Genomic DNA, 16,064 nt, shown 5'->3' with positions numbered 1-16,064 from the left:
TCTCTGATGAGAAAGGTGAGCACGATCGAAACCTGGCAATGAGACCGACCCTCTCTGTGTGCTCAGCAGTGTGTGTGTGTGTGTGTGTGTGTGTGTGTGTGTGTGTGTGTGTGTGTGTGTGTGTGTGTGTGTGTGTGTGTGTGTGTGTGGGTGTGTGTGTGTGTGTGTGTGAACAAACTCAACGTGCTCCTGTGATTTTATAGCTGTCTTTGAACTATGTACTTTCTGTTAGTAAATTGTTCCTAAATCCTTTTGATTGATCAGGTGAAGGGTTTGGTTTAGATATATGTGTGTGTGTGCTTACATGAATGTTAGCTGTAGTGTAGTTGTACATGTATTCAGAGCTATTGTGTGCATATAGAGAGGCTTTGAGCTGCTACGTCACCTTAAAGCTGATCTTATCTTTATCTCACCTTATAATAATGCCAAGTGCCGAGCTTAGGAATGATGTATTCATAATAATAATAGATTACATTTGTATAGCGCCTTTCAAGGGACCCAAGGCCACTTTACATGGTGAACAAACAAACAAACAAAAGGGGTAAATAATGAAGTACAAATTAAATAAATAGCAGTAGTATTGGACAACTAATATTCTAACATGCTAAGGTGTACAACATCATTCAAGTACATGTTGTTTTCTTAACCCCAACACTGCTTTCATGATGTGTGTCGAGCTGGATTGATGTGTGAAGTTAACAGGCAGTAGCAGCATTTCTTTAAAGTTTCCCACTGAGACATTTGACTTGTGGAAAATATATTGTGTGCAGGTGAACATGGATCAAAGCTCTTCCAGAGATACGATACCATACGATAATACTTTAACGGTCAGATCAAGTCTGAAATGTGACTTGCATCACAGCAGCTCCATGTGTAACATCCACACAGACAGACATCAAGACATGAGAAACATTTAACATAACATCAGAGGTGGGAAGTAGTGGAGTACAAATACTTCGTTACTGTACTTAAGTACATGTTTCTGGTATCAGTACTTTACTCCACTACTTATTTTTCTGACCACTTTTTACTTTGACTTCTTACATGTTGAACACAAATACCTGTACTTTCTACTTCTTACATGTTGAACCCAAATACCTGTACTTTCTACTTCTTACATGTTGAACACAAATACCTGTACTTTATACTTCTTACATGTTGAACTCAAATACCTGTACTTTCTACTTCTTACATTTTGAACACAAATACCTGTACTTTCTACTTCTTACATGTTGAACACAAATACCTGTACTTTCTACTTCTTACATTTTGAACCCAAATACCTGTACTTTCTACTTCTTACATTTTGAACACAAATACCTGTACTTTCTACTTCTTACATGTTGAACACAAATACCTGTACTTTCTACTTCTTACATGTTGAACACAAATACCTGTACTTTCTACTTCTTACATGTTGAACACAAATACCTGTACTTTCTACTTCTTACATTTTGAACACAAATACCTGTACTTTCTACTTCTTACATGTTGAACCCAAATACCTGTACTTTCTACTTCTTACATTTTGAACACAAATACCTGTACTTTCTACTTCTTACATTTTGAACACAAATACCTGTACTTTCTACTTCTTACATTTTGAACACAAATACCTGTACTTTCTACTTCTTACATTTTGAACTCAAATACCTGTACTTTCTACTTCTTACATTTTGAACACAAATACCTGTACTTTCTACTTCTTACATGTTGAACACAAATACCTGTACTTTCTACTTCTTACATGTTGAACACAAATACCTGTACTTTCTACTTCTTACATTTTGAACACAAATACCTGTACTTTCTACTTCTTACATGTTGAACACAAATACCTGTACTTTCTACTTCTTACATGTTGAACTCAAATACCTGTACTTTCTACTTCTTACATGTTGAACACAAATACCTGTACTTTCTACTTCTTACATGTTGAACACAAATACCTGTACTTTCTACTTCTTACATGTTGAACACAAATACCTGTACTTTCTACTTCTTACATGTTGAACACAAATACCTGTACTTTATACTTCTTACATGTTGAACTCAAATACCTGTACTTTCTACTTCTTACATTTTGAACACAAATACCTGTACTTTCTACTTCTTACATGTTGAACTCAAATACCTGTACTTTCTACTTCTTACATGTTGAACACAAATACCTGTACTTTCTACTTCTTACATTTTGAACACAAATACCTGTACTTTCTACTTCTTACATGTTGAACCCAAATACCTGTACTTTCTACTTCTTACATGTTGAACACAAATACCTGTACTTTCTACTTCTTACATTTTGAACTCAAATACCTGTACTTTCTACTTCTTACATGTTGAACTCAAATACCTGTACTTTCTACTTCTTACATGTTGAACACAAATACCTGTACTTTCTACTTCTTACATGTTGAACACAAATACCTGTACTTTCTACTTCTTACATTTTGAACACAAATACCTGTACTTTCTACTTGTTACATTTGTAAACACAAGTATCTGTACTTCTACTTGAGTAAAGGATGTGTGTACTTTTGCCCTCTCTGCGTATCATCACACTCACTGAGAGAAAACGTGCTCAAAGAGCCTTCAGCGTTCATTTGATCCAGGATTGAGCTCTGTATGTTCAGAATGATGGACAGAATATTTCACTTTCTACCCGGCAACACCCCTGATGAAAGCCTTATTCTCCCTCCTCCTCCTCCTCCTCCTCCTCCTCCTCCTCCTCTTCTTCCTCTTCTTCGTCCTCCTCTCACTGACAGCCTCCTGCGGGTGACGTCCTCTTTTTGTCTCCTAGGAAACCTCAGCCTCTCGAAACACTCTGGCTCTGAAGGAGGTTTGCAGAGATAAGAGGTTTCACTGGAGCTCAGGAAAAATCAGCTTTCTATCAGAAGAAGCATTTCTCCATCTGTCTCCATCCGGCAGAAGACCTGATCTTACCCCCCAGTCTCAGCCTGAACATATTATTTAGAAATCAAACACTGCTTACTTTATTTAGGAACTGATTTCAATCTTAAGGGGATTTTTAGGGTCACATTTTTGTTTGCTTTTCTGTATTTGCAGCCGCTCGACTCCTTTTGTGCTGAGCGTATAGTTTGTACATTAATAATAATAATATAATAATCTGTTTTGTATAATTGTATTTTTCACAACGTGAGTGGGGGTTTGAATACTCTACGTTCAGCATTTCAACTTATAGCTAAGTTTCATTTATTCCAAGCACATACATACATAAATATAAATGAATAAATAATAAATAGAAAAATACATTAAAAAATATAAACTTGATAAATGAATTAATCAAAGAAACTTAAACAAATATTTCAACATGGTACTAAGTTTACTTTCGTCACAAAAAATTAAACATAAATATATAAATAAATACATGTGAAAATAAAGACAGAAATAAACAATAAATACATATAAAAATAAATAAATAAGAAATATGATCAAAAAGAAATCAATAAATCAATAAATAAATATTAACAATAATAAATAATGTTATTAAAGAAAGGACAAACAACAAACCGGCCAAAGGCAGTCGGTCAAATAAATCACTCTGATTGGCTGTTCAGCTAGCGAATCAGTGCATGAGAAGCGAAACGGAAGTGAGTGACCCAAACAAACTATTAAGAAGGCACACACAGACGGCTATTCTTTTTCATTTTCATCTCAGCTGGACGCAAGAGTTTATTTTTCATCATAGCGATCTGGAATGAAGAAACCGAAGACCAACGCACACGCTATTTGTTGTTTGTTTATATCACGCAGTCTGTTCTTCTTCTCTCGGTTATCACGCAGTCTTCAGGTTGTTGCCTCTTTTGAATGACGAATACACACTACCGCCGCCTGCTGGTAAGGAGAGTTATTGCCACTCACGCATGCACAGTGCGTACGTGCTACTTGGCCACGTGGGCTGAAGTCTTTGCCGTGTGTTCCAGTGCGACTGTTGGTCAAGACGCAGGAGACGTGAGGCGACACAACAGTCGTGTTCCGTCAGGACGTGTTCTTCGGTGTCAGTTTGGTGTGTCTGGGCCTTTATAATCACGAAATTAATGTAATCTATTGATTCGTGTTCACCAACACAATTTTCTCCTTTTTTTCGTGTCACACAGAACGATTTTAAAAGCAATGTATTTCTAGTATGTTTCGTGCCTGCAACACGTCTTTTTGTCCGGTCGGGTCTTGGAAGACCAGAAGCTGTGTGGTTCATAAAAACATGTTCTTACTCAATATCTTACCCTAAGCCTAACCCTAACCCTTTTATTTTAAGTTGTATAATGTCGGAGTTTTTTTGCCGTCCGCGAGGAAAAGAAATGGCTCAGAGCCTCAGAATACTGACATCTGTATTTTTTTTAAATCTGTTTTTCCTTCTAATTCGTTATTATTTACATTGCTTTTAAAATCGTTCTGTGTGACACGAAAAAAATGGGGAAATTGTGTTCACGAATCAATAGATTAATTTCGTGACTATAACACGAAATGCCGTGAGACTGTGTTGTAACATTATAATTTAGAAGTGTGTGTATAATTTGAGTGTTTTTTAGGGTCACATTTGAAAGAATTTTCCTTCAGGGTGAGCAGCAGCTCGGCTCCCTCAGATCACAAATCACCAAACCTCAAAAAATATGAAAGTCTCATTATGCTTTTATCTAAAAATATCTAAGCCTCTCTTCATCGGACCATTCATCTGCGGATGCTTTCCTCTGAGTCTCTTTTAAAGTGCTCTTCAACACAAAGGAAGCATTTACATGTTTCAGCTCTGAGAAGAAACCAGCGTGAAGGAATAATAACAAGTTGAATTGTACCTTCTTTTTGCAGGTTAATAACGCTTCATATTACGAATACCATATCTATTAAAAAACAGAAAGTTAAAAACCCTAAACATGACACAAAGCTATAAGAATGATCATATAAACACTCACACATATTACATGTTCATATTATAGGTTTACTTTCATCTATGTATTCACTTAAAGAAGGACAATGCCACATTTACTTCATTCAGCTCAACAACTGGTTGCACAAAACTGGTTTGGGTAAATGGGAAAAAAGACAAGATGAATAACCATTACTTCTTGCATTCAAGCAAATCTGACCAAATCATCTTAAAGGTCTCCTATCATGCTATTTGAGGCATATATTCTGGGTCTCAGAGATATACAAATATATAAAAACATGTCTATGATGTGTTTTGCTCAAAATACAAACAGATATGCATTTTAGAAATCCCTCTATCCCAGCCCTGTTTAGAGAAACGCTGATTCTGGGTCCTTAGCTTGAAAAAAAAAAAAAGAGGAGGCGGAGCTAATGCCTGATCAGAATTCTACCGGAGATAAAGTTAAATTCTGCTGTGATAAAACACCATCCTGTTCTAAACCACATCAAGGATTATTTCTGAAACAGTATGGAGCTCAAATGCTTTTTCTCTTGCAGGTTTATCACAAGGTAATAATAATAATACATTTGATTTATATAGCACACTTTAAAGACAACGTCATCTTCACAAAGCTATAAGGAACAATATGTAAAAAGTTATCTAAAGGAGCATATTGGATAAAATATGGCAATATAAAAATAAATACAAATAAAAGGTTAAGAGCATAAAAGGTTTAAAAATAAATAAATAAAGTAAAGGACAGTCAGTAAAATGCGGTGTGGAACAGGTGGGTCTTGAGGCATTTCCTAAAAAAATGAGTTCCAATTGTTATTTCCTGCTTTTTAAACACATGTGCTCTCCAGTACAGGTTAGCTCTGAGTGTTAGCGAGGCTTGCTAATGTAAACAAAGACGAGATTACGTCCAAATCACGTCAGGCATTGTTTCTGATAGCAACATTTCTGTGGGTCCACCATCCGATATTACGTCATATCGGCAGCAAATCTGTATCCGCTCGTTGTAGCCCCGTTTTTTTTAATTAAAGATTTGGGTACCGGGGAAAAGAGAGAGGGGTTTATTTTCTGACGCTGCGTGAGTTCCCTGACGCACCGGGGACACAGGTTTATGTATAAAAGACATCAAAAAGTGCATTTTGCATGATAGGTCCCCTTTAAATAAATGATGCATCATACAGGGGATTTTAACCTTTGCAGACCATTTACATGCACTAAAACCTATCGAACACAAAAAACATAATAATGCGCCCTTAACACGAATTAGTTGTATTTAAGATAAGATAAGATAAGATAAGATAAGATAAGATAAGATAAGATAAGATGGACCTTTATTAATCCCCGTGAGGAAATTCAGTAGTTTAACAGCAACAGGGTGAAAAGCAGGACGGATTCACACAGATTCATAAAATCAGAAATAAAATCAAGATAAAAATAATAATAATAAAAAACTATGAAATAAGAAATGAATAAAAAATAAGAATACAAATAAAAATGAGCATATATACATATTTGGTCATAAACTATGAAGTACGAAATGAATTAAAATGAAAAAGGACATACATATAGGGTCATACATATTAGATATATTAACATGGGTTGTGGAAACAGTGTGTAATTGTCTCACATTCTTGACCCCTTGTTGTGCAGCCTGATGGCTACCGGCACACTACCGGAGTGTCCGAGGCGCTTGGTGCTGTGTCGTGGAGAGATGAGTCTGTGGCTGAATTCCTCTAGCTCTGTGTTGAGTGGGTGGGAGGGGTTCTCTAGGATGCTGTCGAGCTTCCTCCTCGTCCTCCCCTCTGCCACCTCCTCCAGATTGTCCCGTTGTACTCCAACTACAGAGCTAGCCTTCCTCCCGAGCTTGTTCAGTCAGTCAGTGTCCCTTGTGTTGGTGTCTCCTCCCCAGCACACCACATCTACTGTACCATATCTATTAACTCATTATTTCTTAACTCACATCCCCTGACTTTAATCCAAATGTCCAGGTCAACAATTCCCAGGATGACAGGAAAATATGAAGAAAACTAAGTAAAAATATGAATATTAAATATGATATTAGTGTCATATTTGTCTTTTTGCTGCAACTTTAGTGTTAAGTATGTCATTGTTGATGGAGCCTCAGATTTCCAAAACGACACTATGGATATAATAAAGCCTTTGAATGTGGATCCTTTGTGTGAGGAAAAGACCATCTAACCTCCTCCTCCTCCTCCTCCTCCTCCTCCTCTTCATTAGGATCCCTTTCAGGAGTCAGTAAACGATCAACAGCCACAAACAAAACGGGTGTTATTAATTCAAGCTGCGCCAACAAAACACTGCGAGTAAAACAAATAAATATAGCGCTGGTGTGATGGAAACCTGCCGAGCACAGCATGCACATCTCCATAGCAACCTTTGTTTGAGAGGGAGAGAAACATATCAGCGAGGGAGCTGCCCCTTCCTTCAGACTTCCTCACAGAGCCCCTCCTCCAACACACATGGACGCGCACATGACCAATGAGGGCACGAGATCAGTTTGTGCACAGATGGAAGGCTGACAGGCAGGTAGGCCATCCAGTTATTTTAGCCAGGCCGGCTCAGATGATTGGTCGTGCTTTTTACAGCGCCACGACTTCCACAGATGAAATGTGTGTATATATTTATTGTCAAAGCACTTCATGTATTCATTGCTATCGGGATGTTAAGAGCATCCATGGAATATAACAACAAGTGTTTCTGAAGTGAATTACCTACCCCACCTTTAAGTCAAGTGCAACATCAACATATAGCACCCAGTTCTCCAAGCTAAAAGTGCTAGTGTGTAGATGGCTAACTAAGCTAATGGCTAAATAGCTAAAAGCAGCTACTGTAAGCAGCGGTTAGTGGTTAGCGTTACTTTAGCAATAAGTTAAGCTTTCTTTTCATCAGGTCAGAAAATCAAACAAAACATTAGCCAAGTGCAACAACACATAGAACGTATTGCCACGAGCTACAATCCAAACACGGCTAACTGAGATAACTAGCTAAGAGCAGCTACAGTTAGCAGTGGTTAGTCTTAGCAGTTAGCGTTACTTTAGCAATAAGTTAAGTTTTCTCTTCATCAGGTCAGAACATCTAACAAAACATAGAACTTACTGTAATGCTACGAGCTAAAAGTCCTTGCATCGTGGCTAAATGAGCTAACAGCTGCTTCTATTAGCAGTGCTTAGTGTTAGCGGTTAGCATTACTTTAGCAACAAGTTAAGCTTTCTCTCCTCACAAAACCAATGAATTAGGCAAAGGCAACAGAAGAGATACGGTTAAACCCAGTTCTCCAAACTAACAACTAACAACCAGGCTAACTAGCTAACAGCAGCTACTGTTAGCAGCAGTTAGCAATTCGTTTTACTTCAGCAACAAGTAAAGCTTTCTCTCTTTCAAGAAAACACAGAAAATGAAACAAATAATCTTTACAAGAGTGGTTGCCAGTCAAGTACAGTCTGTGGTAATGGGCTGTTATTTAGAGGGTATCATTGTTGCATAATGCTACTTCACTAAAGCCACTTTATGGATATTTTGAAAGCATTTAAGTGACATTTGTGGTGTCCTTCCTGTGTTTCTTAGCACATTTTTAGGTGAAAATGCAAACAGTTTCAATCCAAAAATATAGTATTGAGCAGGTTTGGGATTAGTACATTTACATACATTTTTAAATCGCTTATATTAGACTTCATGTAGAGTTTCAAGAGGTAAAAGAAAGTAAACATGTCTGTAGTTTGTTTGTTCTGACAGACAGGTGGAGCCTCCCATTCGTCAACTGTTTCTGCAGATTATATAAAACGTGTCCTGATATTTTTCACTTGAAGAGTTTTGAATAAATTCCCACTTCCTGATTGAAGTACGGCTTTAGCCCTCGGGTCGTTTAACATGATTTCACAGGCGAGGACATCATTGCATCACTCACGGCTGCTGCAGACCAATTTTCCAAGGCCTTTCTGTCAAAAGATAACTCAGAAAACAAATAAATGTCTGGTGTGATATCAGCGCTGCCGTGTCCGCCTGACGATCAGACTTTGAAGTCTTGATTAGAATCTCAGAAAGTCTGCTCTGCTCTGAACCCTGGTTTCTAGAATAAAACCAACATTCATTTCATCCTCCATGATTCATTCATGAGTCAGCATGCTGCACACTGTCCTCTACAAAGAGTGGAAGAAATTCCAATACAGCAATGAAAAGAAATATGTAATTACAAGGAAAATGTATGCATTAAAAAGCGTACATAAGTAAAGGTGCATAGCAGCAAAAAGTAGTAACTTTAAATGACTAGCTTATTCTCTCTAAATTAGATAATATTATGTGATATTTGTTCAACGTTTTCTGACATTTTTGGTGAGATATGGATCATTATTGACTTGAAACCTTGTGAGAAGATTAGAGGAAGAAATTATATTTCATAGACTTCCAACTAAATTCAGCTTTTTGTAAGAATGCGCCAAAAGGGTTGTAAACCACTGATTTGGTTTTAAACAATGTGGTTGAAAAAGCTTTTTACATAATCCATAATGTCAAATCTTCAATCTTAAAGGGGACCTATAATGATCTTTTTTAGGTTCATATTTGGGAGCTTTACTGTGACATGTTTCCATGCTTTAGTGTTCAAAACGCTAAGGAGTTTAGCCTCTGTAGACCATTGACATGCACAAAAACCTATATAACAAACTACAGCTTTTTTTTTTAGTGATTTTACAAACGTCAGAAAGTGTAAAAGTGTTTCCACTTCAGATGTGTTCTGCCTATATTGTAAATAAAATCAGTTTCTAAAACTCAAATATATATGAGCACTATGTTAACTCAACTAAAATATAATCATAGACTTCATGAACAATCTGAAAGTGCCTCCAAACAAAGTATGCAGAAATGACCAAATGTAAAATATTTCTGACTTAGCCTCAGCTTCACATAAATATTTATATTCATAGTACTTTATTTAAAGTGCAGTATTTAATCTAGATGGATGGTATCTGCCAGTGCCTTTCCCATGTGTGTGTGTGTGTGTGTGTGTGTGTGTGTGTGTGTGTGTGTGTGTGTGTGTGTGTGTGTGTGTGTGTGTGTGTGTGTGTGTGTGTGTGTGTGTGTGTGTGTGTGTGTGTGTGTGTGTGTGTGTGTGTGTGTGTGTGCTCTTGTGGATATAAAAAGTATCCATCAGTATCAGAAAAGAGAGATCTGATGATATTCCAGCGTTTTGATTTGAGGGTAAGTGGAGATATTTGACTTGATCCTGCAGTGCCTCCTCTAATGACACGCTCAGGGAAGGCATCAGGCTGCAGGGAGTGGAAGCGTGTCTGTGTGTGTGTGTGTGTGTGTGTGTGTGTGTGTGTGTGTGTGTGTGTGTGTGTGTGTGTGTGTGTGTGTGTGTGTGTGTGTGTGTGTGTGTGTGTGTGTGGAGAGAGGTGCGCTCCTGCAGGTATCCTCTCTGGAATAATGATGAAGGAGAAACTGAGGACGTGTGAGCACATGTACACACACTGTTTGTTTCAACAGCCACTGTGTGTGTGTGTGTGTGTGTGTGTGTGTGTGTGTGTGTGTGTGTGTGTGTGTGTGTGTGTGTGTGTGTGTGTGTGTGTGTGTGTGTGTGTGTGTGTGTGTGTGTGTGTGTGTGTGTACTCAGATCTGAACACACCTCTGTCTCTGCTCTCTGCTCTGACTTCACTCTGGTGGATATGAAGTGGAGATCTGCAGAAAGTCAAGATTAGAATCACTTTTTATCTCATATTCAGTGTGTATCTTATATTCATGTCACACCACCGCTCTGTGCACACTGCTGAACCCTCCAGCTGGATGTGACAGAGAAACACAGCACGCCATCTGCTGGAGGAAAGCAGCACCACATATTACTGCTTCATTACATTTAACCTGATTACAGTGAGAATGAGTTATCAACATTTATTTGAGGATATTTAATTAAAATAAAAAATTGTAATTCTGAGTGTGTTTATCCGGAAGTCAATGTTCCAACCATTGCCATCCGAGGAAAGTACGATTACTTTATTAAGAATCTCAAAAACAAGGGTGGAAGTAATTTAGTACATTTACTCAAGTACTGTACTAAACTAACATTTTGAGGTACTTGTACTTGAGTATTTCCATGTTATGCTACTTTGTACTTCTACTCAGTTCAGAGGTAAATGTTGTACTTTTCCTCCACTACATGTATTTAATACCTTTAGTTACTTCACAGATCTGGATGAATGATGTGAAATATAACCAAGTGTTAAATCAGACTTTAGTTCCACCTGGAGTAAATCCACAAGCTACCCTGCAGTATACAAAGTCATTCAAACTAGCTGCACCTTTACCAGCTTTGAGAACACTTTCATGATCAATCATTATAAAACATATCATATATATTATTCTGAAATGGACCAATCTGCACAATGACTACTTTTACTGTCGCTACTTTAACTATATTTTGATGAGAATACTTTTCTACTTTTACTTGAGGAACATTTTGAATGCAGGACTTTTACTGAAACAGAGTATTCCTACACTCTGGTACTTCTACTTTTACTCAAGTACAAGATCTGAGTACTTCTACTTTTACTGAAGAACAAGATCTGAGTACTTCTACTTTTACTCAAGTACAAGATCTGAGTACTTCTACTTTTACTCAAGTACAAGATCTGAGTACTTCTACTTTTACTCAAGTACAAGGTCTGAGTACTTCTACTTTTACTCAAGTACAAGACCTGAGTACTTCTACTTTTACTGACGTACAAGATCTGAGTACTTCTACTTTTACTCAAGTACAAGATCTGAGTACTTCTACTTTTACTCAAGTACAAGGTCTGAGTACTTCTACTTTTACTCAAGTACAAGATCTGAGTACTTCTACTTTTACTCAAGTTCAAGATCTGAGTACTTGTACTTTTACTCAAGTACAAGGTCTGAGTACTTCTACTTTTACTCAAGTACAAGATCTGAGTACTTCTACTTTTACTCAAGTACAAGATCTGAGTACTTCTACTTTTACTGAAGAACAAGATCTGAGTACTTCTACTTTTACTCAAGTACAAGATCTGAGTACTTCTACTTTTACTCAAGTACAAGATCTGAGTACTTCTACTTTTACTCAAGTACAAGGTCTGAGTACTTCTACTTTTACTCAAGTACAAGACCTGAGTACTTCTACTTTTACTGACGTACAAGATCTGAGTACTTCTACTTTTACTCAAGTACAAGATCTGAGTACTTCTACTTTTACTCAAGTACAAGGTCTGAGTACTTCTACTTTTACTCAAGTACAAGATCTGAGTACTTCTACTTTTACTCAAGTTCAAGATCTGAGTACTTGTACTTTTACTCAAGTACAAGGTCTGAGTACTTCTACTTTTACTCAAGTACAAGATCTGAGTACTTCTACTTTTACTCAAGTACAAGATCTGAGTACTTCTACTTTTACTCAAGTTCAAGATCTGAGTACTTGTACTTTTACTCAAGTACAAGGTCTGAGTACTTCTACTTTTACTCAAGTACAAGGTCTGAGTACTTCTACTTTTACTCAAGTACAAGATCTGAGTACTTCTACTTTTACTGAAGAACAAGATCTGAGTACTTCTACTTTTACTCAAGTTCAAGATCTGAGTACTTCTACTTTTACTCAAGTACAAGATCTGAGTACTTCTACTTTTACTCAAGTTCAAGATCTGAGTACTTCTACTTTTACTCAAGTACAAGATCTGAGTACTTCTACTTTTACTCAAGTACAAGATCTGAGTACTTCTACTTTTACTCAAGTACAAGATCTGAGTACTTCTACTTTTACTCAAGTTCAAGATCTGAGTACTTCTACTTTTACTCAAGTACAAGATCTGAGTACTTCTACTTTTACTCAAGTACATTTCATTTAACACACTTTATTATTAAAATGTTATGATATGGTTATTTTTCACAATAACATTTTATATCTTTAAAATTCATCACTGGTCCTGGTTTATGTTTTATTTTACGAAATTAACTTAATTCACCTTGAACATTGTTTGCATTAAACATATTTTATTTTTTAAATACTATTATATTTTTTTGTCGGCAGTGGATTTATATTATTCAAATTTATTTTAAAATACATTATTTCTAAAATGTATCTCAGCAGATGTTTATGAATGACAACTTTGGTAAACTATTTTTTATTTAATAAGTAAACAATGATTAGTTATTTGTTAATGCATGTATTGTGTGTATCATGTGGTGACCCACTTCGACCACCAGAGGGCAGAGTTGCCCAGGATTCACCAGATCACAACACAGGGTTAACGCCTCCGTGTTTTTACAGTTTCACACTTGTTTCCCCTCTTTATAATATTTGAACACGCCAGACAAAACCAAACCAACACAGTTTAGAAAATACTGAAATTATTTTAATCTGGAAACGTGTGTGTGTGTGTGTGTGCGTGTGTGTGCGTGTGTGTGTGTGCGTGTGTGTGCGTGTGTGTGTGTGTGTGTGTGTGTGTGTGTGTGTGTGTGTGTGTGTGTGTGTGTGTGTGTGTGTGTGTGTGTGTGTGTGTGTGTGTGTGTGTGTGTGTTGGGTGGGTGGAGCTTCTCTTGTTTTGCGGTCCTCTGTTTTCTCTCAGCCTCACAACAGAGAGGAGGACCGGGGAAGAAACACCGACACTCGGCACCGGAGGAACCTGATTTTACCGGTAGTTTCCCCGGAGAAGGACGCACTTATTTCCCGGGACCTCCTGGATATATCCGTGCGTAAAAAAAAAAAGGGGGAGTGTTCTGATCCAGAAGGGTTTATTATCACCGACACATTGGGAGGAGGACTGTGGAAATGGATGAGAGCGCGTGAGGGGAATAACGAATGCGTCCCGGGGATTAATCCTTTTATTTCCAGGGACCGTGGATTTAGAAACAAAACAAAAAAAGGCAGCAGATATTGAAAACTGCCAAAAAATGGGCAACAGCTTCTCCAATATCTCCGCCTTCCAGTCGCTGCACATCGTCATGCTGGGGCTGGACTCTGCGGGGAAAACCACCGTGCTCTACCGGCTCAAATTCAACGAGTTCGTGAACACCGTGCCCACAATCGGTTTCAACACGGAGAAAATCAAGCTGAGTAACGGCACTGCGAAGGGTATCAGCTGCCATTTCTGGGATGTTGGAGGTCAGGAGAAACTGAGACCACTTTGGAAATCTTACAGTCGGTGCACGGACGGTATCATTTACGTGGTGGATTCTGTGGATGTGGACCGGCTGGAGGAGGCCAAAACCGAACTGCACAAAGTCACAAAGTTCTCTGAGAACCAGGGAACTCCTCTGCTGGTTATCGCCAACAAACAGGATCTCCCCAAGTCTTTGTTGGTGGAGGAGATCGAGAAGCATCTGGCCCTCAAGGAGCTGAGCCCCGCGACACCTTATCATGTCCAACCTGCATGCGCCATCATAGGAGAGGGGCTGCACGAGGGCATGGACACTCTGTATGAGATGATCCTGAAGAGGAGGAAGTCTCTGAAGCAGAAGAAGAAGCGGTAACAGCTGCTGGGGCTGGGTTCAGTCCAAAAAGTCCGATTTCTGCAGATTAAAGTCAGATTTCAGAACAGTGTGATGCTGGAGGAAGACTGAAGCAGAAGAAGCAGTAACAGCCGCTGGATTCACTTGACTTTGCAGTGATTCATTTTGGATTATTCCCAAGAAGTCAGATTTCTGCAGATTAAAGTCAGATTTTTAAAGTCACAACAAACTGTAGGAGATGATCCTGAAGGAAGTCTCTGAAGCAGAAGAAGAAGCAGCAGCTGATACTCGGACTGTTTGGCCACAGGTTTACTTTGCAGTGATTCGTTTTGGATTAAAGCTGTGAACGTTTCTGCACACAGGAGATACAAATACAACCAAAAAGACAGAAACACTTGTTCAGTTCAGCGTGGAGGAATACGGGAGAGGACCAGGGCCACGTGAGGGGAATAATGTCTGGGATGTGTGAAGAAAAAACAATGTTGGGTTCTGATTTTAATCCTCGAGTTCTGGGATTGAATTAAGAATTGACAGAATTTCTGAGATTTCAAATACATTTTTTTGTTTTTTTAAGAATTCTGAGATTAAGGTAATATTTCAAAAAAAGGAAAGAAATCTTTAAAAAAGTTCGAATTCTGAGAAAAAATGTACAATTCCCAAAAAAGACAGAATTCTGAGATTGAAGTCCTAATTGTGAGAACAAATATATATATTTATTTCTGACATTTATCCCAAAGTTTTCTAATTTTATTAACATATTTCAGACTTTGTTTCAATTCTGACCTTTTTTTGGAATTCTGAGATTTAAGTCAGAATTCCCCCAAAAAGGCAGAATTCCCCAAAAAGGCAGAATTCCCATGAAAGACAACAGATTTCTGAGATTTAAGTCCTAATTGCGAGAAAGAAAAAAATATATTTGTGACTTTTTTTCCCGAAGTTTTGTGATTTTTTTAACAGATTTCAGACGTTTTGTTTTGATTTTGTTTTTGGTACTCTGACCTTTCCCAGAATTCTGTCTTAAATGTCAAACATCCCCAAATCCTTCCCCACGTTGCCCTAACCCTCGTCCGTAGAGAGAGAGGAGCGGCTGGCCCGTCTACCTGCTGCTTTCATGCTTTAAACCACAGAAGAAGAAGAAGCTCCCTTCATGGCATTTTGATTTGGTTTTGCACGTGGCTTCGAGTCACTCTGTTATTTCTTCTGGAGAATCTGTGAGTCACGCCGACTGTTTGTATTCCTGTGGGAGCGTTGAAGTCTCGTTCCTCTGCAGGAGGACGGAGGACAGAGTCGACCACTTTGCACTTTTCATTTCCTACACCTCACAGACACTGTATGGAGAGACAGAGGGGCAGATCCAGGTGCTTTGTGTATACTAAAGAAGCCAAAATTGAAGTATTTTTTGAATATTAAAAGATGTAAAAATCCACAACTGTTCTTGTTTTTCTCCCCCGGAGTCAGTTGACCTTTAACCTGCAGGATTCTTTCGTCCAGGTGTGGTTAGAGAGAGGTCACAGAGGTTAAATCCTCCGGCAGACGTTAAATCTAACACGTCCTGCACATTGAGTGGAGCTGCTTTTATGGACCTGCAATGCGGTGCAGAGTTTACTGCCTCACCACAGCAGCAACCCCAACCATCTTAGATTGATGTCCCGAGTGCAGCTAGCTCTCCTCTAGATCATTTTATAGTTGTTTCCAC

At 38.2% G+C, this 16,064-nt stretch overlaps 2 protein-coding genes across 2 annotated transcripts in view; both read left to right on the top strand.

Annotated features, from left to right (window-relative positions):
• The window catches only part of LOC117476971 (SH3 domain-binding protein 4), a 56,772-nt gene extending 50,138 nt beyond the window's left edge, over positions 1–6,634 (top strand). The window contains exon 4 of the mRNA XM_034123657.1: positions 6,548–6,634. Within this exon, the coding sequence (XP_033979548.1) occupies positions 6,548–6,634 (87 nt within the window). The remainder of the gene's footprint in view (positions 1–6,547) is intronic.
• Positions 6,635–13,484: 6,850 nt separating this feature from the next.
• LOC117476993 (ADP-ribosylation factor-like protein 4C) lies at positions 13,485–15,794 on the top strand. The gene is made up of 2 exons (XM_034123683.1): positions 13,485–14,419; positions 14,552–15,794. Exon 1 carries the CDS (start codon positions 13,811–13,813, stop codon positions 14,387–14,389), a length of 579 nt encoding a protein of 192 aa, XP_033979574.1. The 5' UTR covers positions 13,485–13,810; the 3' UTR covers positions 14,390–14,419; positions 14,552–15,794.
• Positions 15,795–16,064: the final 270 nt, after the last annotated feature.

Source organism: Trematomus bernacchii, unplaced genomic scaffold (genome assembly GCF_902827165.1).
Source record: "Trematomus bernacchii unplaced genomic scaffold, fTreBer1.1, whole genome shotgun sequence".
Lineage (NCBI taxonomy): Eukaryota > Metazoa > Chordata > Actinopteri > Perciformes > Nototheniidae > Trematomus > Trematomus bernacchii.
Note: the sequence above shows the minus strand (reverse complement) of the source record. Positions and strands in the feature narration are given on the sequence as shown.